At 49.7% G+C, this 27335-nt stretch overlaps 2 protein-coding genes across 4 annotated transcripts; both read left to right on the top strand.

The window, feature by feature from the left end:
* The first annotated feature begins 1909 nt into the window (after nt 1-1909).
* Nucleotides 1910-27207, top strand: LOC100496873. 2 transcript variants are annotated; one of them, XM_031893436.1, is made up of 6 exons: nt 1910-2107; nt 3394-3729; nt 4670-4717; nt 8332-8383; nt 23780-24084; nt 25520-27207. In XM_031893436.1, the coding sequence occupies exons 1-6, from the start codon at nt 2065-2067 to the stop codon at nt 25627-25629; spliced, it is 894 nt and encodes a 297-aa protein (XP_031749296.1). In that variant the 5' UTR covers nt 1910-2064; the 3' UTR covers nt 25630-27207. The 2 variants fall into 2 exon arrangements, with proteins under 2 accessions (XP_031749296.1, XP_004919819.2); XM_004919762.4 differs by lacking the exons at nt 23780-24084; nt 25520-27207 and adding an exon at nt 9026-9437 and having other exon boundaries at nt 1940-2107; nt 8332-8682.
* Nucleotides 14257-27207, top strand: LOC105945712 (programmed cell death 1 ligand 2). 2 transcript variants are annotated; one of them, XM_031893438.1, is made up of 4 exons: nt 14377-14468; nt 17818-18159; nt 18895-19005; nt 25631-27207. In XM_031893438.1, exons 1-3 carry the CDS (start codon nt 14423-14425, stop codon nt 19002-19004), a joined length of 498 nt encoding a protein of 165 aa, XP_031749298.1. In that variant the 5' UTR covers nt 14377-14422; the 3' UTR covers nt 19005; nt 25631-27207. The 2 variants fall into 2 exon arrangements, with proteins under 2 accessions (XP_031749297.1, XP_031749298.1); XM_031893437.1 differs by lacking the exon at nt 25631-27207 and having other exon boundaries at nt 14257-14468; nt 18895-19770.
* Nucleotides 27208-27335: the final 128 nt, after the last annotated feature.

Below are 27335 nucleotides of genomic sequence, written 5' to 3' on the forward strand. Positions count from 1 at the left end.
AGCAGTCACCCTGAGACTCCTGGGTATGTCCCCCCCAATACACAATACACAATACACATAGGTTATTATTATTTTTATTTACTTATATAGCACCAACCTGTTCCATAGCGCAGCACAAAGGGGCGTCACAGCCCTACTTACTAAATATTTGTTATTAATCTTAATACAGATACAGACACAGGCAAACGTGCAGCAGCAGGTACGTGCCGGGGGGTAAGTGCCAAAGGGTAGGTGCCGTGGGGGTAAGTGCCGGGGTAAGTTCCAGGGGGTAAGTAAGTGCCAGGTGGTAAGTGCTAGGGGGTAAGTGCCATGTGATAAGTTCTAGGTGATAAGTGCCAGGGGGTAAGTGCTAGGGGGTAAGTGCCAGGTGATAAGTTCTAGGTGATAAGTGCCAGGGGGTAAGTGCTAGGGGGTAAGTGCTAGGGGGTAAGTGCCAGGGATAAGTGCTAGGGGGTAAGTGCCAGGGGGTAAGTTCCAGGGGGTAAGTGCCAGGGGGTAAGTTCCAGGGGGTAAGTGCCAGGTGATAAGTTCCAAGGGGTAAGTGCCAGGTGATAAGTTCCAGGGGGTAAGTGCCAGGGGATAAGTGCTAGGGGGTAAGTGCCAGGCAATAAGTTCCAGGGGGTAAGTGCCGGACAGTAAGTGCCAGAGGGTAAGTGCCAGGGGATAAGTTCCAGGGGGTATGTGCACGGGAGTAAGTGCCAGGGGGTAAGTGCCGGGCAGCAAGTGCCAGGGGCCTGGGGAATTCTTTATTTATGAGGGACCCCAGTGCCAAGATAAAGAGTAAGTGACACAGAGGGCACCCCGTTGGGTATGTGTGGGTGCTGGGTATGAGGGGCAGGGTATGAGGGGCACGGGGATATCATCACTGTTGTCTCTCTCTTTCCAGCCACAATGAAGCCCGAGGGCCCCGGTGCCAAACACAGGACTCTGCAGGTCGGGTTGGTGCTGGGGGTATTGCTGGTCACATGGTGCCTGGCCCTCCTGCTCTTCTTCTGCCAACCATGAGTGTCTGCTCAAGTACCGAGGATCCATATAAATGTGTGTGAGTGTGAGCGTAAGTGTGTGTGAGTGGGTGAGTTTGTGTGAGTGAGTGTGTGTGTGTGAGCGTAAGTGTGTGTGAGTGAGTGAGTTTGTGTGAGTGTGTGTGAGTGGGTGAGTTTGTGTGTAAGTGAGTCTGTGTGAGCGTGTGTGTGAGTGTGTGTGAGTTTGTGTGAGTGTGTGTGAGTGGGTGAGTTTGTGTGTAAGTGAGTCTGTGTGAGTGTGTGTATGTGAGTGTGAGCGTAAGTGTGTGAGCGAGTGTGCCAGGGTAGGGGGATGAGTGCCAGCTTCTCATACATATATTTATATTTATTCACCTGTATTGGACAATAAATGATTTTCCTATATAATTTACACGGTTGCTCTGTTTTGCTGCACAGACGGGGGCACATATAGTAGGTACGGGGCAAATAGGTCCATGAACTTTAACCTGGTGCCCCAGCGCTTAACTGACATGGGAAAACCTGATGGTTACAAAGCCCATCAGTTATTAAAGCTTCTCCATGGGGCTAGCCATATTCCTCATTTCCCAGGGTGCCACAGCCATGTGACTTGTGCTCTGAAACTTCAGGCACACTTTACTGCTGCGCTGCAAGTTGGAGTGATATCCCCCCCCCTCACCCCCAGCAGCCGATCAGCAGAACAATGGGAAGGGAGCAAGATAGCAGCTCCCAGTAGGTATCAGAATAGCACTCAATAGTAAGAAATCCAAGTCCGGCTTGGGACTCCTCCAGTTACATGGGAGTAGGAGAAACAATAGGTTAGCTGAAAGCAGTTCTAATGTGTAGCGCTGGCTGAAAGCTCAGACTCAGGCACACTTTACTGCTGCGCTGCAAGTTGGAGTGATACCATTTAGGCCTCAGCCAGAGCGGCTCCTGCTTGTTCTGCAAGAAAAGGGTTAACCCAGCCTGGTAGGGATCTGCCCCCTGAGTGTTATCTGGGTGGGGGCTCTTTCTTATCTCCCGGGGGCAGGAGTCACATGGGAGAAGCACTGAGTGGGGAGTGTGAGTGAGGGCTCCATTCAACATGTGCCAGAGAGTCGTAACTGTCACCCTCCTCATCCTCATCTGTAAGTACTCACCTACCCCTTATGCACTCACTTACAGGCACTCACACACAGGCACTCACTCACAGGCACTCACACACAGAGGCACTCACTCACAGGCACTCACACACAGAGGCACTCACTCACAGGCACTCACACTCACTACAGGCACTAACACACAGGCACTCACACTTACACTCACTTTAGAAACAAGCACTCACACAGGCTGCCATATACATGGATACACACTCACACACTCACAGGCACATAGCTGGGCACATAGCTGGGCACATAGCTGGGCACATAGCTGGGCACACACAGTGACACAAATACGTATATATCACTCTTGTGTTTTACTATATTCCATTCTCCCCTTTCATCTCTAAATAAATTTCCAAACCTTCCCTAGGCCTCTCCCCCTGTCCCACCGGGGCTACTGTAACCTGCTACTAACTGGCCTCCGTGGCCCCACCGCGAGCAGTCACTGCCCATCCTCATAATGTTTAAAGGGCACCTATTAGTGGGACAGTGTTTACCCCAGTGGAAGGGCAGATTAATAGAGCCCACACTCTGGTTGGGGGAAACAATACCATTTTGTGCAAAAAATGCCCCTAACGGGCACTATGCCCCCAGCAACAGGAGGGGCTCCCAGTGTGGGCGGCCATGTGCTGGGAATCAGCATTCTCATTGGTCACTTCTTTTGTATCTATAATGAAGTTTTGGGTCAGTAGAATTCTCATTGGGGAATTGGTTTCCATGTGTAATTAGGTTTTTCATCAACTTCTATAGAGAACTAGGGGGCGCTGTGGGGCAGCTTTATGGTTGGGTTTAGTTTCCCTTTAACCAGGCAGCAGAGCAGCCATAAGTCCCTCATTCAGATTAGTTGCCCAGTAGAAGAGTCACCAGTACACTGTCTAGTTCTTGAGGTTGGTAATTGCCCCTGAAGCTCCCAGGAGCCCCCCAGAGTGTAGGGCACCACCACCATGTGACTGTAGGTCTGATAATGATATTGTATAACACTAATACAAAAACCAATGTCCATGGCCTTTGATTGCAAGCTCCTGTGCTTTCTCCATGACCAAAGCCCCAGCTGTATTCCAGCAGACAGGCCCCCCCCCTACTGTATTTCCTCCCGGCCACTAGAGCCGCCATTGGTCTCCCAGTAGAACACTTTCTAGCCACACCTCCTGCTATTTTAATAACCAATCAGGGGCAGGGAAGAGTAGGGGCAGATCATTCGTTGGTCAGTAGAACGTCTCTGCTCATTATCCATCCATGGTGCCACCTTCATGGTCCCTTTCTCTGATTAGTTTGCAGACTGAAGACTCCAGTAGGTTCTTCTGGGCCAAACCATTTGCTTTCCCAGGATGTGTTCCTCAAGTGCCTGTTTGTGGCGGATCCCATGCCTATCAAGCCGGGGGCCCTGAGGGTGCGTTGGGAGCACAATGGCAGGACGTTAGTGCGGTTCCACCATGGGGAACTTGTGGTTTATGAGCCCCGGGCACGGTTTTCCCAAGCAGAGGTTGAGAAGGGAAATGTTTCTCTCACCCTGACCAACGTGACTCTGAGGGACAGCGGCCAATACATCGGCGCAATTCACTATGGAGTTAGCCAAGTGCAATGTGGCTTCACCCTGACCGTGCAAGGTGGGTACACCCTGACTGTGCAAATACACCCTAATCACACAAGGTGGGTATGTCTTGACCACGCAAGGTGGGTACGTCCTGACCACGCAAGGTGGGTACGTCCTGACCACCCAAGGTGGATACAACATGACCACCCAAGGTGGGTACAACATGACCACCCAAGGTGGGTACAACATGACCACACAAGGTGGGTACAACATGACCACCCAAGGTGGGTACAACATGACCACCCAAGGTGGGTACAACATGACCACACAAGGTGGGTACAACATGATCACACAAGGTGGGTACAACATGATCACACAAGGTGGGTACAACATAACCACCCAAGGTGGGTACAACATGACCACCCAAGGTGGGTGCATCCTGAACACACAAGGTGGGTACAACATGACCACACAAGGTGGGTACAACATGACCACACAAGGTGGGTACAACATGACCACACAAGGTGGGTACAACATGACCACCCAAGGTGGGTACAACATGACCACCCAAGGTGGGTGCATCCTGAACACACAAGGTGGGTACAACATGACCACACAAGGTGGGTACAACATGACCACACAAGGTGGGTACAACATGACCACCCAAGGTGGGTACAACATGACCACCCAAGGTGGGTGCATCCTGACCACGCAAGGTGGGTACAACATGACCACACAAGGTGGGTAAAACATGACCATTTAAAGTGGGTACACCCTAATCACACAAGGTGGGTACAACATGACCACACAAGGTGGGTACAACATGACCACGCAAGGTGGGTACATTCTCCGTGGGTCTTCACTGAAGCCCAATAAATGATTAGGCTGCACATGCTCTGTGCAGCTCATTAAGGGGGTAAACAACTGTATCGCAGGGGTAACATCTCATGCTTATTTGCCCTTTATCTCCCTCTCACATCTGCCCCTGTTCTCTCTCTTGTTTCCCCCCGCAGAACAGAACCAAATCAGCCTCGTGACACTTTCTGCCCCAGAACACGCAGGTAAGGGGCCCAAACCCTACATTCCATACAGTACTGGGAGGGTACAATGGGGGCAATTATGACGCTTTTGTTTAATGGCAAATTGTGCTGAAATGTAACACAACGTTGTGCCACAATATCCCCAGCAGGACACTCAGTGACTCCCTCTAATGCCTTTGTACTGCGCTATGGAACATGGTGCCCTATAGGAAACCAGACATAACGTATCCCCCCCGGGCCTGGATGTTGGGGGCTCCCTCAGCACAACCTGTAGAAGTCACTTAGTTGCACCTACAAATGCTCAATGGAAGGGGCAGAGCTGGAGATTGTGACACCATCGCTATGGGACTCACTTAGCAACCAGCAGCAGGAAGAACATTCAGTGTAGGGCCCATTACTCCCTATAACCAGAAGAAAAGGCCCCCCAAACTATAGAACCCCAATGCTCAGCAATGGAGGGACTGGCACCCAACCGGATCAAGCAGAACAAGGTCAGGGCACAAAGGGCAAATGCAATAGGGTAAAAGAAGTTTTGGGCCACGCCCCATTCTCAAACTATATTATTCCCTATGGCACCTCCATATCCACCAATATGATCTGTTCCCTTCACTCATTTAATTGCCCCCCCAACCGTAAATCTGCCCCACTACGCCCCCCAGGTTCTCTATAGAAGTTGATGGAAACCGTAATTACACTGACCAAAAACTTCATTATAGATGCAACAGAAGTGACCAATGAGAATGAGGGAAACTAAACCCTGCTGCACAGCGCGGCTCAACCAAACGTTATACAAATCCCAGAATAATGTAACATATAATGAAGGGTGAGGCATGCTGGGAGCTGTAGTCCAGCAACATCAGGGTTGTATTCTTAAAGCAATATTGCACAATAAAACTTTCCCAGCTCTCTAGGGCCCGCATTGGCAGAAATGCAAAAGAATCCTCCAATGAGAATCCCAGCTGATGTGAGTAAATCTCTGGGAATCAGCATTCTCATTGGTCACTTCTCTTGCATCTATAATGAAGTTTTGGGTCAGTAGAATTCTCATTGGGGAATTGGTTTCCATGTGTAATTAGGTTTTTAATCACTGTCTATAGAGCACTAGGGGGCGCAGTGGGGCAGCTTTACGGTTGGGTTTAGTTCCCCTTTAATGAAAGTTGAGTCCCCAGTAAGTTCTGATGCTTTAGCCAAAACCCAATAAAACACAGATTCGCCCCAAGACCCATTAATACAATCTTGTCTTCCTGTTCTGCCGGTCATTGAAGAGGAGTTATAATGTCCTAGAACCCTAAGAAAAATGGGGTGTCGGTTAATAGGAGGCAGAATGGGACAGACACCACTATCAGAGCCCACACAGGGGGGTGGATCCGGCCGTTAGGGTGGGGGGGCAACAAATGTCTCCTCTGATCTTGGCCCCACCCCCTGCGTGTGTTTGGTCTGATAAATAGGGGGGTCCCCATTATAGTGTTGCCCCCTGGGCTGTATATTTGCAGCTGAGCCAGTAAGAATAATTTTTCACACCAATGTTAATAACAAGGCAGGAAGATAAAAATATAGGAAAGTCAATATTTTTGCCAAAAAATGTGGTAACCCCAGATAAATAATTACCCGCCCCTATGTGGGAGGAGCCTCCCAGCCACCCAATGTGTCACTGAGCAGGGCACAAACACTCCGGGCTGAACATGTGGTGCGTCCTGAGTTTGCCCCTCATCTTAGCTGCGCTTGGGGGTAAGTACCCCCCCATACAATATAATATTACAGTAAGTGCCCCCCTATGTCTCTATATAGAATAGTGACTGAATGGGGGGAACATACAATATAATATTACAGTAAGTGCCCCCCTATGTCTCTATATAGAATAGTGACTGAATGGGGGGGAACATACAATATAATATTACAGTAAGTGCCCCCCTATGTCTCTATATAGAATAGTGACTGAATGGGGGAACATACAATATAATATTACAGTAAGTGCCCCCCCATACAATATAATATTACAGTAAGTGCCCCCCTATGTCTCTATATAGAATAGTGACTGAATGGGGGAACATACAATATAATATTACAGTAAGTGCCCCCCCTATACAATATAATATTACAGTAAGTGCCCCCCCATACAATATAATATTACAGTAAGTGCCCCCCTATACAATATAATATTACAGTAAGTGCCCCCCCTATGTCTCTATATAGAATAGTGACTGAATGGGGGGAACATACAATATAATATTACAGTAAGTGCCCCCCTATACAATATAATATTACAGTAAGTGCCCCCCTATGTCTCTATATAGAATAGTGACTGAATGGGGGGAACATACAATATAATATTACAGTAAGTGCCCCCCTATACAATATAATATTACAGTAAGTGCCCCCCTATACAATATAATATTACAGTAAGTGCCCCCCCTATGTCTTTGTATAGAATAGTGACTGAATGGGGGGAACATACAATATAATATTACAGTAAGTGACCCCCCTATGTCTCTATATAGAATAGTGACTGAATGGGGGGAACATACAATATAATATTACAGTAAGTGACCCCCCTATGTCTCTGTATAGAATAGTGACTGAATGGGGGGAACATACAATATAATATTACAGTAAGTGACCCCCCTATGTCTCTATATAGAATAGTGACTGAATGGGGGGAACATACAATATAATATTACAGTAAGTGCCCCCCTATGTCTCTATATAGAATAGTGACTGAATGGGGGGAACATACAATATAATATTACAGTAAGTGCCCCCCCATACAATATAATATTACAGTAAGTGCCCCCCTATGTCTCTATATAGAATAGTGACTGAATGGGGGGAACATACAATATAATATTACAGTAAGTGCCCCCCTATGTCTCTATATAGAATAGTGACTGAATGGGGGAACATACAATATAATATTACAGTAAGTGCCCCCCTATGTCTCTATATAGAATAGTGACTGAATGGGGGGAACATACAATATAATATTACAGTAAGTGCCCCCCTATACAATATAATATTACAGTAAGTGCCCCCCTATACAATATAATATTACAGTAAGTGCCCCCCTATACAATATAATATTACAGTAAGTGCCCCCTATACAATATAATATTACAGTAAGTGCCCCCCTATGTCTCTATATAGAATAGTGACTGAATGGGGGGAACATACAATATAATATTACAGTAAGTGCCCCCTATACAATATAATATTACAGTAAGTGCCCCCCTATACAATATAATATTACAGTAAGTGCCCCCCTATACAATATAATATTACAGTAAGTGCCCCCCTATGTCTCTATATAGAATAGTGACTGAATGGGGGAACATACAATATAATATTACAGTAAGTGCCCCCTATACAATATAATATTACAGTAAGTGCCCCCTATACAATATAATATTACAGTAAGTGCCCCCCTATACAATATAATATTACAGTAAGTGCCCCCCTATACAATATAATATTACAGTAAGTGCCCCCCTATACAATATAATATTACAGTAAGTGCCCCCTATACAATATAATATTACAGTAAGTGCCCCCCTATACAATATAATATTACAGTAAGTGCCATAATGTGTTGGTTCTGCCTTAGCGCCACTTAGTGAATCTGTGCCTTGTGCCCCCTGTAGCTCTGGCCGCCGCCCACAAAGCTACAGACCCAACCCACCTGCCCCTGGGGGGGTCGGACCATGAAGAGGCCCCCGTTGGCACCAATGTGACTTTGCGCTGCAGCTTCACAACAGAACCCGGCGTGGGGCTGAGCAAACTGACAGTCGAATGGACCAAGGATGGAAAATCCATTCTCTTTGCCAACAAAAACAGAATTTACCCCCCAAACGCAATCAGTGAGAAGGAACTACTGAAAGGGGAGGTGTCTCTGCCCCTGAGCAACGTCACCAGAGAGGATGCTGGGAAATATACCTGCTCCATACAGTATGGCACCAAGAGGGGGTCCCTGAGTGTCACTCTCCGAGTCCCGGGTAAGTGCCAGTTCCACTGCCCCATAGAGAGGGAGGAGTCACCCTCATAGCCCTGGGGAAAAGCCTAATTACACATGGAAACCAATTCCCCAATGAGAATGACCCAAAACTTCATTATAGATGCAAGAGCATTGACCAATGAGAATGCTGATTCCCTGTGTCAGGCCCCTTGCTGGTACCTTACATATAGAGATAATGAGGCCAATGGGGGCCCTAGGGAGCGGGGGAAGTTTTATTGTGCGATTCTGCCCGACAGGGAGCACTGGGGTGTTGGTACCCAGGGGGGGTATCAGGCACGGGGTGAGGTCCCAGGTTGAACTAATTCTCCCATCTCTCTGTACAGGGGACACAATGGGGCAGGAGGGGCCCGGCCCCAAGCTCAGGACACTGGAGATCGGGTTGGTGACGGGAGTCCTTGTGGCCGCCTGGGGTCTGGCCCTCCTGCTCTTCTTTTGCTACAGGCCATAAAGCGACTACCAGCGGGGAATCCCGGGCCACCCAAAGCCACGGGCAGATCTGATTGGAGGAAAGTAACAGACAATATATATATATATAAGGGCCCTGAGGCCTCGCAGCGAATGTTTATATTTTGTATAATTTCTCCTCTGAGCCCAATGGCAGTGGGTTTGGCATAGGGAGTGCCCCGGCCCTGCCAGGGAGAATCCTGCTGCCCCCCACTCCCACTGCCCCCCCTCTCTGAGTGACCCTCCAACTGCCCCTCGTTTGTATTAAACACATTCCCATAAGCAAAGTGAGTGTTTGTGTCTGTGACTGTTTGTTTGAGGGGGTCGGGGGGCCCATTGGGTAGTACAAGGGGGTCGCAGGTCCCATTGGATAGTACAAGGGGGTCGTGGGGGCCCATTGGAGAGTACAAGGGGGTCGGGGGGCCCATTGGATAATACAAGGGGGTCGGGGGGCCCATTGGATAGTACAAGGGGGTTGGGGGGCCCATTGGATAGTACAAGGGGGTCGGGGGGCCCATTGGATAGAACAAGGGGGTCGCGGGGGCCCATTGGATAGTACAAGGGGGTCAGGGGGCCCATTGGATAGTACAAGGGGGTCGCGGGGGCCCATTGGATAGTACAAGGGGGTCGGGGGGCCCATTGGATAGTACAAGGGGGTCGGGGGGCCCATTGGATAGTACAAGGGGGTCGGGGGGCCCATTGGAAAGTACAAGGGGATCGTGGGGGTCCATTGGAAAGTACAAGGGTGTCGGGGGGCCCATTGGACAGTACAAGGGAGTCACAAGGCCCCATTGGACAGTACAAGGGGGTCATGGGGGCCCATTTGACAGTACAATGGGGTCATGGGGGCCCATTGGACAGTACAAGGGGGTCGTGGGGGTCCATTGGATAGTACAAGGGGTAGTAGGGGCCCATTGGATAGTACAAGGGAGTCATGAGGCCCCATTGGACAGTACAAGGGGGTCGTGGGGGCCAATTGGATAGTACAAGGTGTTGTAGGGGCCCATTGGATAGTACAAGGGGGTCACAGGTCCCACAGGTCCCATGGGGGTCACAGGGGTCCATTGGATAGTACAAGGGGGTCGTGGGGGCCCATTGGATTGTACAAGGGAGTCGCGGGGCCCCATTGGACAGTACAAGGGGGTCATGGGGGCCCATTGGACAGTACAAGGGGGTCGTGGGGGCCCATTGGATTGTACAAGGGGGTCGCGGGGGCCCATTGGATAGTACAAGGGGGTCGCGGGGGCCCATTGGAAAGTACAAGGGTGTCGGGGGGCCCATTGGATAGTACAAGGGGTTGTAGGGGCCCATTGGATAGTACAAGGGAGTCGTGGGGCCCCATTGGACAGTACAAGAGAGTCGCGGGGCCCATTGGATAGTACAAGGGAGTCGTGCGGCCCCATTGGACAGTACAAGAGAGTCGCGGGGCCCATTGGATAGTACAAGGGAGTCGTGCGGCCCCATTGGACAGTACAAGGGGGTCGTGGGGGCCCATTGGATAGTACAAGGGGGTCATGGGGGCCCATTGGATAGTACAAGGGGGTCATGGGGGCCCATTGGATAGTACAAGGGGGTCATGGGGGCCCATTGGATAGTACAAGGGAGACGCGGGGCCCCATTGGATAGTACAAGGGAGTCGCAAGGCCCCATTGGACAGTACAAGGGGGTCATGGGGGCCCATTGGATAGTACAAGGGGGTCGTGGGGGCCCATTGGATAGTACAAGGGAGTCGCGGGGCCCATTGGACAGTAGAAGGGAGTCGCGGGGGCCCATTGGATAGTACAAGGGAGTCACGGGGCCCCATTGGACAGTACAAGGGGGTTGTGGGGGCCCATTGGATAGTACAAGGGGGTCGCGGGGCCCCATTGGATAGTACAAGGGAGTCACGGGGCCCCATTGGACAGTACAAGGGGGTTGTGGGGGCCCATTGGATAGTACAAGGGGGTCGCGGGGCCCCATTGGATAGTACAAGGGAGTCGCGAGGCCCCATTGGACAGTACAAGGGACTCACGGGGCCCCATTGGACAGTACAAGGGAGTCACAAGGCCCCATTGGACAGTACAAGGGGGTCGTGCAGGCCCATTGGATAGTACAAGGGGGTCATGGGGGCCCATTGGATAGTACAAGGGAGTCGCGGGGCCCCATTGGACAGTACAAGAGAGTCGCGGGGCCCATTGGATAGTACAAGGGAGTCGTGGGGGCCCATTGGACAGTACAAGGGGGTCGTGGGGGCCCATTGGATAGTACAAGGGAGTCGCGGGGCCCCATTGGACAGTACAAGAGAGTCGCGGGGCCCATTGGATAGTACAAGGGGGTCATGGGGGCCCATTGGATAGTACAAGGGAGTCGCGGGGCCCATTGGATAGTACAAGGGAGTCGCAGGGCCCCATTGGACAGTACAAGGGGGTCATGGGGGCCCATTGGATAGTACAAGGGGGTCGTGGGGGCCCATTGGATAGTACAAGGGAGTCGCGGGGCCCATTGGACAGTAGAAGGGAGTCGCGGGGGCCCATTGGACAGTACAAGGGACTCGCGGGGCCCCATTGGATAGTACAAGGGAGTCGCGGGGCCCCGTTGGACAGTACAAGGGGGTCGTGGGGGCCCATTGGATAGTACAAGGGGGTCGCGGGGCCCCATTGGATAGTACAAGGGAGTCGCGAGGCCCCATTGGACAGTACAAGGGACTCGCGGGGCCCCATTGGATAGTACAAGGGAGTCGCGGGGCCCCATTGGACAGTACAAGGGGGTCGTGGGGGCCCATTGGATAGTACAAGGGGGTCGTGGGGGCCCATTGGATAGTACAAGGGAGTCGCGGGGCCCATTGGACAGTAGAAGGGAGTCGCGGGGCCCCATTGGATAGTACAAGGGAGTCGCGGGGCCCCATTTGACAGTACAAGGGGGTCGTGGGGGCCCATTGGATAGTACAAGGGGGTCGCGGGGCCCCATTTGACAGTACAAGGGAGTCGCTGGGCCCATTGGACAGTACAAGGGACTCGCGGGGCCCCATTTGACAGTACAAGGGGGTCGCGGGGGCCCATTGGATAGTACAAGGGAGTCGCGGGGCCACCATTGGACAGTACAAGGGAGTCACGGGGGCCCATTGGATAGTACAAGGGAGTCGCGGGGCCCCATTGGACAGTACAAGGGAGTCACGGGGGCCCATTGGATAGTACAAGGGAGTCACGGGGGCCCATTGGATAGTACAAGGGAGTCGCGGGGCCCCATTGGACAGTACAAGGGGGTCGTGGGGGCCCATTGGACAGTACATGGGGGTCACGGGGGCCCATTGGATAGTACAAGGGAGTCGCGGGGCCCCATTGGACAGTACAAGGGGGTCGTGGGGGCCCATTGGATAGTACAAGGGGGTCGTGGGGGCCCATTGGATAGTACAAGGGAGTCACGGGGCCCATTGGACAGTACAAGGGAGTCGCGGGGCCCATTGGACAGTATATGGGGGTCACAGGGGCCCATTGGATAGTACAAGGGAGTCGCGGGGCCCATTGGACAGTATATGGGGGTCACAGGGGCCCATTGGATAGTACAAGGGAGTCGCGGGGCCCATTGGACAGTATATGGGGGTCACAGGGGCCCATTGGATAGTACAAGGGAGTCGCGGGGCCCATTGGACAGTATATGGGGGTCACAGGGGCCCATTGGACAGTACAAGGGGTTCGTGGGGGCCCATTGGATGATACCGGATGCCAATACAGAGAGACCATGGGAGTCACAAAAGATTCGATAAAGGGTGGGATGCAATAAGACCATGATGCCTTGTGATGAGTGAAGATTCTTTGCCCCCAAATTTGCCGTTAGATCTTTCATTTTGCCATTGGGGAATATTTGTATTGACCCCAAAAAAGTTTGTGTGGAAAATCGGGCAGGAACCCAGACCGGAACCCGGACAGGAACCGGACAGGAACCGGGCAGGAACCCAGACAGGAACGGACAGGAACCGGACAGGAACCGGGCAGGAACCTGACAGGAACCCGGACAGGAACCGAGCAGGAACCCGGACAGGAACCGGGCAGGAACCGTACAGGAACCGGACAGGAACCGGACAGGAACCGGGCAGGAACCGGGCAGGAATGGACAGGAACGGACAGGAACCGGGCAGGAACCGGACAGGAACCGGGCAGGAACCGGACAGGAACCGGACAGGAACCGGGCAGGAATGGACAGGAACGGACAGGAACCGGGCAGGAACCGAACAGGAACCGGACAGGAACCGGGCAGGAACCGGACAGGAACCGGGCAGGAACCGGGCAGGAACCGGACAGAAACCAAGCAGGAACCCAGACAGGAACGGACAGGAACCGGGCAGGAACCGGGCAGGAACCCAGACAGGAACCGGACAGGAACCGGACAGGAACCCGGACAGGAACGGACAGGAACCGGACAGGAACCGGGCAGGAACGGACAGGAACCGGGCAGGAACCGGGCAGGAACCGGACAGGAACCGAGCAGGAACCCAGACAGGAACGGACAGGAACCGGGCAGGAACCGGGCAGGAACCCGGACAGGAACCGGGCAGGAACCCGGACAGGAACCGAACAGGAACCGAACAGGAACCGGACAGGAACCGGACAGGAACCCAGACAGGAACCGAACAGGAACCGGACAGGAACCGGACAGGAACCCGGACAGGAACCCGGACAGGAACCGGGCAGGAACCCGGACAGGAACCGGACAGGAACCCGGACAGGAACCCGGACAGGAACCCGGACAGGAACCAGGCAGGAACCCGGACAGGAACACCCATTGGCTCCAATTTTTGCACAGGGAAAAAGTTGCTGCTCCCATCAACTCCCATCAACTCCCATAAAAGTTTTATTGTGCAATATTGCTTTAAGAATCCAACCTTGATGTTGCTGGACTACAGCTCCCAGCATGCCTCACCCTTCATTATATGTTACATTATTCTGGGATTTGTAGTCCGGCAACAGCTGAGTAACGTTTGGTTGAGCCGCACTGTGCCGCAGGGTTTAGTTTCCCCTTTAATTTCCTTTCATATTCTGCCATATAAAGGTTGGTATGGGGGGGGGGGGGGGTTCAGGCCACAGTTAGAGGCTGTGGGGCAATCCCCACTATCAGAGCCCACACAGATCTGAGGATCTGGCCGTTAGGGTGGGGGGGCAACAAATGTCTCCTCTGAGCCTGGCACAGCCCCGCCCCCTGCATCTGTTTGGTTTGATAAATAATTTCCCACCTTAATATAGGAGGAGCCTAAATGCCACCCCAAGCGCCAGGGAGCGGGGCACAAACACTCCGGGCTGAACATGTGGCGCATCCTGAGTTTGCCCCTCATCTTAGCGGCATTTGGGGGTAAGTACCCCCCTAATAATATATAATATTACAGTAAGTGCCCCCCTATGTCTCTATATAGAATAGTGACTGAATGGGGGGAACATACAATATAATATTACAGTAAGTGCCCCCCCTATACAATATAATATTACAGTAAGTGTCCCCCTATACAATATAATATTACAGTAAGTGTCCCCCTATACAATATAATATTACAGTAAGTGCCCCCCTATACAATATAATATTACAGTAAGTGCCCCCCCTATGTCTCTATATAGAATAGTGACTGAATGGGGGGAACATACAATAAATTATTACAGTAAGTGCCCCCCCTATGTCTCTATATAGAATAATGACTGAATGGGGGGGACATACAATATAATATTACAGTAAGTGCCCCCCCTATGTCTCTATATAGAATAGTGACTGAATGGGGGGAACATACAATATAATATTACAGTAAGTGCCCCCCCTATACAATATAATATTACAGTAAGTGTCCCCCTATACAATATATTACAGTAAGTGCCCCCCTATACAATATAATATTACAGTAAGTGTCCCCCTATACAATATAATATTACAGTAAGTGCCCCCCTATACAATATAATATTACAGTAAGTGCCCCCCCTATGTCTCTATATAGAATAGTGACTGAATGGGGGGAACATACAATAAATTATTACAGTAAGTGCCCCCCCTATGTCTCTATATAGAATAATGACTGAATGGGGGGGACATACAATATAATATTACAGTAAGTGCCCCCCCTATGTCTCTATATAGAATAGTGACTGAATGGGGGGAACATACAATATAATATTACAGTAAGTGCCCCCCTATGTCTCTATATAGAATAGTGACTGAATGGGGGAAACATACAATATAATATTACAGTAAGTGCCCCCCCATACAATATAATATTACAGTAAGTGCCCCCCTATACAATATAATATTACAGTAAGTGCCCCCCCATACAATATAATATTACAGTAAGTGCCCCCCTATACAATATAATATTACAGTAAGTGCCCCCCTATACAATATAATATTACAGTAAGTGCCCCCCTATCTCTCTATATTGAATAGTGACTGAATGGGGGGAACATACTATATAATATTACAGTAAGTGCCCCCCTATGTCTCTATATAGAATAGTGACTGAATGGGGGGGAACATACAATATAATATTACAGTAAGTGCCCCCCTATGTCTCTATATAGAATAGTGACTGAATGGGGGGAACATACAATATAAAATTACAGTAAGTGCCCCCTATGTCTCTATATAGAATAGTGACTGAATGGGGGGACATACAATATAATATTACAGTAAGTGCCCCCCTATGTCTCTATATAGAATAGTGACTGAATGGGGGAACATACAATATAATATTACAGTAAGTGCCCCCCTATACAATATAATATTACAGTAAGTGCCCCCCCTATACAATATAATATTACAGTAAGTGCCCCCATACAATATAATATTACAGTAAGTGCCCCCCATACAATATAATATTACAGTAAGTGCCCCCCTATCTCTCTATATAGAATAGTGACTGAATGGGGGGAACATACAATATAATATTACAGTAAGTGCCCCCCTATACAATATAATATTACAGTAAGTGCCCCCCCTATACAATATAATATTACAGTAAGTGCCCCCCTATACAATATAATATTACAGTAAGTGCCCCCCCATACAATATAATATTACAGTAAGTGCCCCCCATACAATATAATATTACAGTAAGTGCCCCCTATACAATATAATATTACAGTAAGTGCCCCCCCTATACAATATAATATTACAGTAAGTGCCCCCTATACAATATAATATTACAGTAAGTGCCCCCCTATACAATATAATATTACAGTAAGTGCCCCCCATACAATATAATATTACAGTAAGTGCCCCCCCCATACAATAAAATATTACAGTAAGTGTCCCCCTATACAATATATTACAGTAAGTGCCCCCCTATACAATATAATATTACAGTAAGTGCCCCCCCTATACAATATAATATTACAGTAAGTGCCCCCTATACAATATAATATTACAGTAAGTGCCCCCCTATACAATATAATATTACAGTAAGTGCCCCCCATACAATATAATATTACAGTAAGTGCCCCCTATACAATATAATATTACAGTACGTGCCCCCCTATACAATAAAATATTACAGTAAGTGCCCCCCTATACAATATAATATTACAGTAAGTGCCCCCCTATACAATATAATATTACAGTACGTGCCCCCCTATACAATAAAATATTACAGTAAGTGCCCCCTATACAATATAATATTACAGTAAGTGCCCCCCTATACAATATAATATTACAGTAAGTGCCCCCCTATACAATATAATATTACAGTAAGTGCCCCCCATACAATATAATATTACAGTACGTGCCCCCCTATACAATATAATATTACAGTAAGTGCCCCCCTATACAATATAATATTACAGTAAGTGCCCCCCATACAATATAATATTACAGTAAGTGTCCCCTATACAATATAATATTACAGTAAGTGCCCCTCTATACAATATAATATTACAGTAAGTGCCCCCCATACAATATAATATTACAGTAAGTGTCCCCTATACAATATAATATTACAGTAAGTGTCCCCTATACAATATAATATTACAGTACGTGCCCCCCTATACAATAAAATATTACAGTAAGTGCCCCCTATACAATATAATATTACAGTAAGTGCCCCCCTATACAATATAATATTACAGTAAGTGCCCCCCATACAATATAATATTACAGTAAGTGTCCCCTATACAATATAATATTACAGTAAGTGCCCCCCATACAATATAATATTACAGTAAGTGCCCCCCTATACAATATAATATTACAGTAAGTTCCCCCTATACAATATAATATTACAGTAAGTGCCCCCTATACAATATATTACAGTAAGTGCCCCCCTATACAATATAATATTACAGTAAGTGTCCCCCTATACAATATAATATTACAGTAAGTGTCCCCCTATACAATATATTACAGTAAGTGCCCCCCTATACAATATAATATTACAGTAAGTGTCCCCCTATACAATATAATATTACAGTAAGTGCCCCCCTATACAATATAATATTACAGTAAGTGCCCCCCTATACAATATAATATTACAGTAAGTGCCCCCCTATACAATATAATATTACAGTAAGTGCCCCCCTATACAATATAATATTACAGTAAGTGCCCCCCTATACAATCTAATATTATAGTAAGTGCCCCCCCTATACAATATAATATTACAGTAAGTGCCATAATGTGTTGGTTCTGCCTTAGCGCCACTTAGTGAATCTGTGCCTTGTGCCCCCTGTAGCTCTGGCCGCCGCCCACAAACACCTGCCCCTGGGGGGGTCGGACCATGAAGAGGCCCCCGTTGGTACCAACGTCACTTTGCGCTGCAACTTCACAGCAGAACCCGGCGTGGGGCTGGGCGACCTCTCTGCCCATTGGATGAAGGACGGGGACACCATATTCTTTGTAAACAAATCCTACACTTACCCCAAAAGTGTTGGGGCCCTCAGGGAGGAGGAGCTACAGAAAGGGGAGGCGTCTCTGCCCCTGAGCTATGTCACCAGAGAGGATGCTGGGAAATATACCTGCGCCATAAAGTATGGCACCAAGTGGGGGTCACTGAGTGTCACTCTCCGAGTCCTGGGTAAGTGCCCTCCTTGCCCAATGTACCTACAGGGGCACAAACAGACACGGTGCCAATGTACCTACAGGGGCACAAACACACACGGTGCCAATGTACCTACAGGGGCACAAACAGACACGGTGCCAATGTACCTACAGGGGCACAAACACACACGGTGCCAATGTACCTACAGGGGCACAAACAGACACGGTGCCAATGTACCTACAGGGGCACAAACACACACGGTGCCAATGTACCTACAGGGGCACAAACAGACACGGTGCCAATGTACCTACAGGGGCACAAACAGACACGGTGCCAATGTACCTACAGGGGCACAAACAGACACGGTGCCAATGTACCTACAGGGGCACAAACACACACGGTGCCAATGTACCTACAGGGGCACAAACAGACACGGTGCCAATGTACATACAGGGGCACAAACACACACGGTGCCAATGTACATACAGGGGCACAAACAGACACGGTGCCAATGTACATACAGGGGCACAAACACACACGGTGCCAATGTACATACAGGGGCACAAACAGACACGGTGCCAATGTACCTACAGGGGCACAAACAGACACGGTGCCAATGTACCTACAGGGGCACAAACAGACACGGTGGCCCCAAGAGCTTGACATCTATAACACTGATCTAACGTATTCACTTGCCCTATTGCCCAGGGAGGGGGGTATCAGACATGGGGTGGATTCCCTGGTTAAACCGATTCTCTCATCTCTCTGTAGGTGGCACAGACGGGCAGAGGAGCGAGGGTCCCAGTATGACACATGGGGCAGGAGGGGCAATGGCCGCCTGGTGTGCTGCCCTCCTGCTGCTCTTTGGCTACAGGCCATGAGGTACCTACCTGCCCAGCTTACAGCTTAGTGTCTATGGAACAATCCATCCCGACCTTCCGCCGCCATCTACAACTCCTTCACCTCCTCCTGCCGCTGCCACTGGGCCCGGACTGGCAAATTGTGGGTCTGGCAAATGCCAAGGGGGCTGTAAGGTGCCATAGACAGTCACTATGTATTGGGCCCTCGCCCATCTATTTCTGCCCTTTAATGGGCAACTGCAGGGCAGCTATTAATCTACCCCAGCCCCATGCTGGTATTACCCCCTCCAATAGGCAAAATAAGTGAGTGTCTGTACCTTTAAGAGATTGTGTGTGCAGTCAGTATCCACAAAGGGGAATATTTGGGTCTATTAACCCTCGCACTTACTCAGGGAAGGAGGTCACATGACAGAAGGGGCAGGGCACTGAGGGGTTAAACAGTATCACATTCTGGCGGGACAAGAGCAAAACATCTCATGTCTCGTCTCCCCTTTATCTCCCTCTCACATCTGCCTGTGTTTTCCCTCTCCCTCCTGTCTCCTCCCCCCGTGTGTGTTGTGCCACTTTCTGCCCCAGAGCATGCTGGGAAGGGGCCCAAGCTATACATTACACACAGTACTGTGAGACCCCCCTATTGGTTGTTGTTCCTTTATATTCCTCTTTCATTTGCCGTGTATACAGCCAATGATTAGGTGCCTTGCAGCACGAAACGCGTTGTATTTTCTTCTTGACTATTTCACCTACTGGGTTATTCCGGAAATTAAAGCTCGTTGGTTATTTTATTAAAGAGACTTTCACCTGTCTGTGGGTGGGACACCCCCTTATTGATCTATAGCCCCAATGTGTGTCCCCAATATTGACAGGCCTAAGGCAGTAATGGGTTAATACTTATTATAAGAATATGGTTTGAATGTTTGAAAGTGAGAAGTCTGGCAGGCACCCCGGCACCCCTGCACCCCTGCACCCTGGCACCCCTGCACCCTGGCACCCCTGCTCCGCTGCTCCCCGGCACCGCTGCTCCCCTGCACCCCTGCACCCCAGCACCGCTGCTCCCCTGCACCCCTGCACCCCAGCACCGCTGCTCCCCTGCACCCCTGCACCCCTGCACCCTGGCACCCCGGCACCGCTGCTCCCCTGCACCCCTGCACCCCAGCACCGCTGCTCCCCTGCACCCCTGCACCCCAGCACCGCTGCTCCCCTGCACCCCTGCACCCCAGCACCGCTGCTCCCCTGCACCCCTGCACCCCAGCACCCCGGCACCCCTGCACCCCAGCACCCCTGCTCCGCTGCTCCCCGGCACCCCTGCTCCGCTGCTCCCCTGCACCCCTGCTCCCATGCACCCCGGCACCCCGGCAACCCTGCACCCCTCGGGGATAATAGACAGTAATAACAACAGATGTTTTTGCAATTAACCCATTTGCCTGTGGAAGTTACTGAATATTTTGCTTCCAATAGAAATAAATAAAGGCCAATAAAAGCATATAAAGCCGTTCCTGTGTTACCCTGAAGCCCCCCCGTATCACATGGTGTTGCCCCGGCCGGGGGGCTATAGAGACGGCTTCCACTTCTGACCAATAAACTGACTTTCTGAGAGAACTTGCCTCCGAGTCTTGTTAGCGACATGTTGGGATAAATACCAATAAACGGTGACTTGTCCCAAGTGATTTCCCAATACGAATTGTTGGTGTCCAATCAGCTGAGGAGAAACCCACTTGCGGGGTTGGAAGTGATAAGTAATCCAGTATGAAGTAAGTGCATAGCCCAGTTGGAAGTTAAAGTTGTAAGACCCCACACAAAGGAACAACACCCCATACTACCCCCATACTACCCCCATACTACCCCCATACTACCCCCATACTACCCCCATACTACCCCCATACTACCCCCATACTACCCCCATACTACCCCCATACTACCCCCATACTACCCCCATACTACCCCCATACTACCCCCATACTACCCCCATACTACCGCTTATTTCAGCAGCCATCACTTGTACACTAAAACCTATTATAATCACTGCTATTCTTATTGGTACCGTTGCTTTTTTATTTCTTGTAACCGTAGCTATAATTCGCTATGCTTAAAGGGAAACTAAACCCTGCTGCACAGCGCGGCTCAACCAAACGTTACTCAGCTGTTGCTGGACTACAAATCCCAGAATAATGTAACATATAATGAAGGGTGAGGCATGCTGGGAGCTGTAGTCCAGCAACATCAGGGTTGGATTCTTAAAGCAATATTGCCCAATAAAACTTTCCCAGCTCTCTAGGGCCCGCATTGGCAGAAATGCAAAAGAATCCCCCAATGAGAATCCCAGCTGATGTGAGTAAATCCGGCTCCCTGTTCTCTGTTCCTGCAATTGGAGTTGGGAGCAATAAGCACAGTTTCCCAGCACTGAACAAGTCTGTCCCTTTATCCCCATGTCTGATTCCTGTGCCATATAATGACGGGAAAATGCCATCATTATCTCTATATGTAAGGTACCAGCAAGGGGCCTGACACAGGGAATCAGCATTCTCATTGGTCACTTCTCTTGCATCTATAATGAAGTTTTGGGTCAGTAGAATTCTCATTGGGGAATTTCCTTGCATCTATAATTACAGTTTTTCGACAACTTCTATAGCAACACTAGGGGGCGCAGTGGGACAGTGTTATGGTTGGGTTTCCAACCCCTCTAAAGTAGAGTCTGTAAACCCAACCACAACCCTGACCCTGTGCCCCCTAGTTACCTATAGAAATAGCCAAAAAATTATAATTATAGATGCAAAAATATTCACCAATGAGAATGCTGATTCCCTGTGTCAGGCCCCTTGCTGGTACCTTACATATAGAGATAATGATGGCATTTTCCCCTTCATTATATGGCACAGGAATCAGACATGGGGATAAAGGGACAGACTTGTTCAGTGCTGGGAAACTGTGCTTATTGCTCCCAACTCCAATTGCAGGAACAGAGAACAGGGAGCCGGATTTACTCACATCAGCTGGGATTCTCATTGGAGGATTCTTTTGCATTTCTGCCAATGCGGGCCCTAGAGAGCTGGGAAAGTTTTATTGGGCAATATTGCTTTAAGAATCCAACCCTGATGTTGCTGGACTACAGCTCCCAGCATGCCTCACCCTTCATTATATGTTACATTATTCTGGGATTTGTAGTCCGGCAACAGCTGAGTAACGTTTGGTTGAGCCGCGCTGTGCCACAGGGTTTAGTTTCCCCTTTAATTTCCTTTCATATTCTGCCATATAAAGGTTGGTATGGGGGGGGGGGGTTCAGGCCACAGTTAGAGGCTGTGGGGCAATCCCCACTATCAGAGCCCACACAGGGGGGTGGATCCGGCCGTTAGGGTGGGCAACAAATGTCTCCTCTGAGCCTGGCACAGCCCCACCCCCTGCGTGTGTTTGGTTTGATAAATAATTTCCCACTTTAATATGGGAGGAGCCTAAAAGCCACCCCAAGCGCCAGGGAGCGGGGCACAAACACTCCGGGCTGAACATGCGGCGCATCCTGAGTTTGCCCCTCATCTTAGCGGCGTTTGGGGGTAAGTACCCCCCCCTATAATATATAATATTACAGTAAGTGCCCCCCTATGTCTCTATATATAAAATAGTGACTGAATGGGGGGAACATACAATATAATATTACAGTAAGTGCCCCCCTATACAATATAATATTACAGTAAGTGCCCCCCCCTATGTCTCTATATAGAATAGTGACTGAATGGGGGGAACATACAATATAATATTACAGTAAGTGCCCCCCTATACAATCTAATATTACAGTAAGTGCCCCCCTATACAATCTAATATTACAGTAAGTGCCCCCCCTATACAATATAATATTACAGTAAGTGCCCCCCTATACAATATAATATTACAGTAAGTGCCCCCCTATACAATATAATATTACAGTAAGTGCCCCCCTATACAATATAATATTACAGTAAGTGCCCCCCCTATACAATATAATATTACAGTAAGTGCACCCCCTATACAATCTAATATTACAGTAAGTGCCCCCCTATACAATCTAATATTACAGTAAGCGCCCCCCTATACAATATAATATTACAGTAAGTGCCCCCCCTATACAATATAATATTACAGTAAGTGCCCCCCTATACAATCTAATATTACAGTAAGTGCCCCCCTATACAATATAATATTACAGTAAGTGCCCCCCTATACAATATAATATTACAGTAAGTGCCCCCCTATACAATATAATATTACAGTAAGTGCCCCCCTATACAATATAATATTACAGTAAGTGCCCCCCCTATACAATATAATATTACAGTAAGTGCCCCCCCTATACAATATAATATTACAGTAAGTGCCCCCCTATACAATATAATATTACAGTAAGTGCCCCCCTATACAATATAATATTACAGTAAGTGCCCCCCCTATACAATATAATATTACAGTAAGTGCCCCCCCTATACAATATAATATTACAGTAAGTGCCCCCCCTATACAATATAATATTACAGTAAGTGCCCCCCTATACAATATAATATTACAGTAAGTGCCCCCCCTATACAATATAATATTACAGTAAGTGCCCCCCTATACAATATAATATTACAGTAAGTGCCCCCCCTATACAATATAATATTACAGTAAGTGCCCCCCCTATACAATATAATATTACAGTAAGTGCCCCCCTATACAATATAATATTACAGTAAGTGCCATAATGTGTTGGTTCTGCCTTAGCGCCACTTAGTGAATCTGTGCCTTGTGCCCCCTGTAGCTCTGGCCGCCGCCCACAAACACCTGCCCCTGGGGGGGTCGGACCATGAAGAGGCCCCGGTTGGCACCAACGTCACTTTGCGCTGCAACTTCACAGCAGACCCCGGCGTGGGGCTGGGCGACCTCTCTGCCCATTGGATAAAGGACGGGGACACCATATTCTTTGTAAACAAAACCTACACTTACCCCAAAAGTGTTGGGGCCCACATTAAGGAGGAGCTACAGAAAGGGGAGGCGTCTCTGCCCCTGAGCGATGTCACCAAGGAGGATGCTGGGAAATATACCTGCGCCATAAAGTATGGCACCAAGTGGGGGTCACTGAGTATCACTCTCCGAGTCCTGGGTAAGTGCCCTCCTTGCCCAATGTACCTACAGGGGCACAAACAGACACGGTGCCAATGTACCTACAGGGGCACAAACACACACGGTGCCAATGTACCTACAGGGGCACAAACACACACGGTGCCAATGTACCTACAGGGGCACAAACAGACACGGTGCCAATGTACCTACAGGGGCACAAACAGACACGGTGCCAATGTACCTACAGGGGCACAAACACACACGGTGCCAATGTACCTACAGGGGCACAAACAGACACGGTGCCAATGTACCTACAGGGGCACAAACAGACACGGTGCCAATGTACCTACAGGGGCACAAACAGACACGGTGCCAATGTACCTACAGGGGCACAAACAGACACGGTGCCAATGTACCTACAGGGGCACAAACACACACGGTGCCAATGTACCTACAGGGGCACAAACACACACGGTGCCAATGTACCTACAGGGGCACAAACAGACACCGTGCCAATGTACCTACAGGGGCACAAACAGACACGGTGCCAATGTACCTACAGGGGCACAAACACACACGGTGCCAATGTACCTACAGGGGCACAAACACACACGGTGCCAATGTACCTACAGGGGCACAAACAGACACAGTGCCAATGTACCTACAGGGGCACAAACACACACGGTGCCAATGTACCTACAGGGGCACAAACAGATACGGTGCCAATGTACCTACAGGGGCACAAACAGACACAGTGCCAATGTACCTACAGGGGCACAAACACACACGGTGCCAATGTACCTACAGGGGCACAAACAGACACGGTGCCAATGTACCTACAGGGGCACAAACAGACACGGTGCCAATGTACCTACAGGGGCACAAACAGACACGGTGCCAATGTACCTACAGGGGCACAAACACACACGGTGCCAATGTACCTACAGGGGCACAAACACACACGGTGCCAATGTACCTACAGGGGCACAAACAGACACAGTGCCAATGTACCTACAGGGGCACAAACACACACGGTGCCAATGTACCTACAGGGGCACAAACAGACACGGTGCCAATGTACCTACAGGGGCACAAACACACACGGTGCCAATGTACATACAGGGGCACAAACAGACACGGTGCCAATGTACCTACAGGGGCACAAACAGACACGGTGCCAATGTACCTACAGGGGCACAAACAGACACGGTGCCAATGTACCTACAGGGGCACAAACAGACACAGTGCCAATGTACCTACAGGGGCACAAACACACACGGTGCCAATGTACCTACAGGGGCACAAACAGACACGGTGCCAATGTACCTACAGGGGCACAAACAGACACACTGGCCCCAAGAGCTTGACATCTATAACACTGATCTAACGTATTCACTTGCCCTACTGCCCAGGGAGGGGGGTATCAGACACGGGGTGGATTCCCTGGTTAAACCGATTCTCTCATCTCTCTGTAGGTGGCACAGACGGGCAGAGGAGTGAGGGTCCCAGTATGACACATGGGGCAGGAGGGGCAATGGCCGCCTGGTGTGCTGCCCTCCTGCTGCTCTTTGGCTACAGGCCATGAGGTACCTACCTGCCCAGTGCTGCCCTTACAGCGTCTATAGAACAATCCATCCCGACCTTCCGCCGCCATCTACAACTCCTTGACCTCCTCCTGCCGCTGCCACTGGGCCCGGACTGGCAAATTGTGGCTCTGGCAAATGCCAAGGGGGCTGTAAGGTGCCATAGACAGTCACTATGTATTGGGCCCTCGCCCATCTAACGCTGCCATAGTGCCACTCCCACTAATGGGCAAGTGCAGGAGGGCAGCTATTAATCTACCCCAGCCCCATGCTGGTATTACCCCCTCCAATAGGCAAAATAAGTGAGTGTCTGTACCTTTAAGAGATTGTGTGTGCAGTCAGTATCCACAAAGGGGAATATTTGGGTCTATTAACCCTTGGGAAGGAGGTCACATGACAGACGGGGCAGGGCACTGAGGGGTTAAACAGTATCACATTCTGGCGGGACAAGAGCAAAACATCTCATGTCTCGTCTCCCCTTTATCTCCCTCTCACATCTGCCTGTGTTTTCCCTCTCCCTCCTGTCTCCTCCCCAGTGTGTGTTGTGCCACTTTCTGCCCCAGAGCATGCTGGGAAGGGGCCCAAGCTATACATTACACACAGTAATGTGAGACCCCCCTATTGGTTGTTGTTCCTTTATATTCCTCTTTAATTTGCCGTGTATACAGCCAATGATTAGGTGCCTTGCAGCACGAAACGCGTTGTATTTTCTTCTTGACTATTTCACCTACTGGGTTATTCCGGAAATTAAAGCTCGTTGGTTATTTTATTAAAGAGACTTTCACCTGTCTGTGGGTGGGACACCCCCTTATTGATCTATAGCCCCAATGTGTGTCCCCAATATAGACAAGCCTAAGGCAGTAATGGGTTAATACTTATTATAAGAATATGGTTTGAATGTTTGAGAGTGAAAAGTCTGGCAGGCACCCCTGCACCCCTGCACCCCTGCACCCCTGCACCCCTGCACCCCTGCACCCCTGCACCCCTGCACCCCTGCACCCCTGCACCCCTGCACCCCTGCACCCCTGCACCCCTGCACCCCGGCACCCCTGCACCCCGGCACCTCTGCACCCCGGCACCTCTGCATCCCTGCACCCCGGCAACCCGGCTCCCCAGCACCTCTGCACCCCGGCACCTCTGCACCCCAGCACCCCTGCACCCCAGCACCCCTGCACCCTTGCACCCCGGCACCTCTGCACCCCTGCACCCCTGCACCTCTGCACCCCGGCACCCCTGCACCCCGGCACCTCTGCACCCCGGCACCTCTGCACCCCGGCTTCCCCGGCACCCCGGCACCTCTGCACCCCTGCACCCCGGCTCCCCAGCACCTCTGCACCCCTGCACCCTGCACCCCTTGGGGATAATAGACAGTAATAACAACAGATGTATTTGCAATTAACCCATTTGCCTGTGGAAGTTACTGAATATTTTGCTTCCAATAGAAATAAATAAAGGCCAATAAAAGCATATAAAGCCGTTCCTGTGTTACCCTGAAGCCCCCCCGTATCACATGGTGTTGCCCCGGCCGGGGGGCTATAGAGACGGCTTCCACTTCTGACCAATAAACTGACTTTCTGAGAGAACTTGTCTCCGAGTCTTGTTAGCGACATGTTGGGATAAATACCAATAAACGGTGACTTGCATCTTATCAGGTTGAATTATAGAAGCAATTATCATTAGCCCCTAGTTAGTGATAAAGAGGCATTTA

This window comes from Xenopus tropicalis, chromosome 9 (genome assembly GCF_000004195.4).
Source record: "Xenopus tropicalis strain Nigerian chromosome 9, UCB_Xtro_10.0, whole genome shotgun sequence".
NCBI lineage: Eukaryota > Metazoa > Chordata > Amphibia > Anura > Pipidae > Xenopus > Xenopus tropicalis.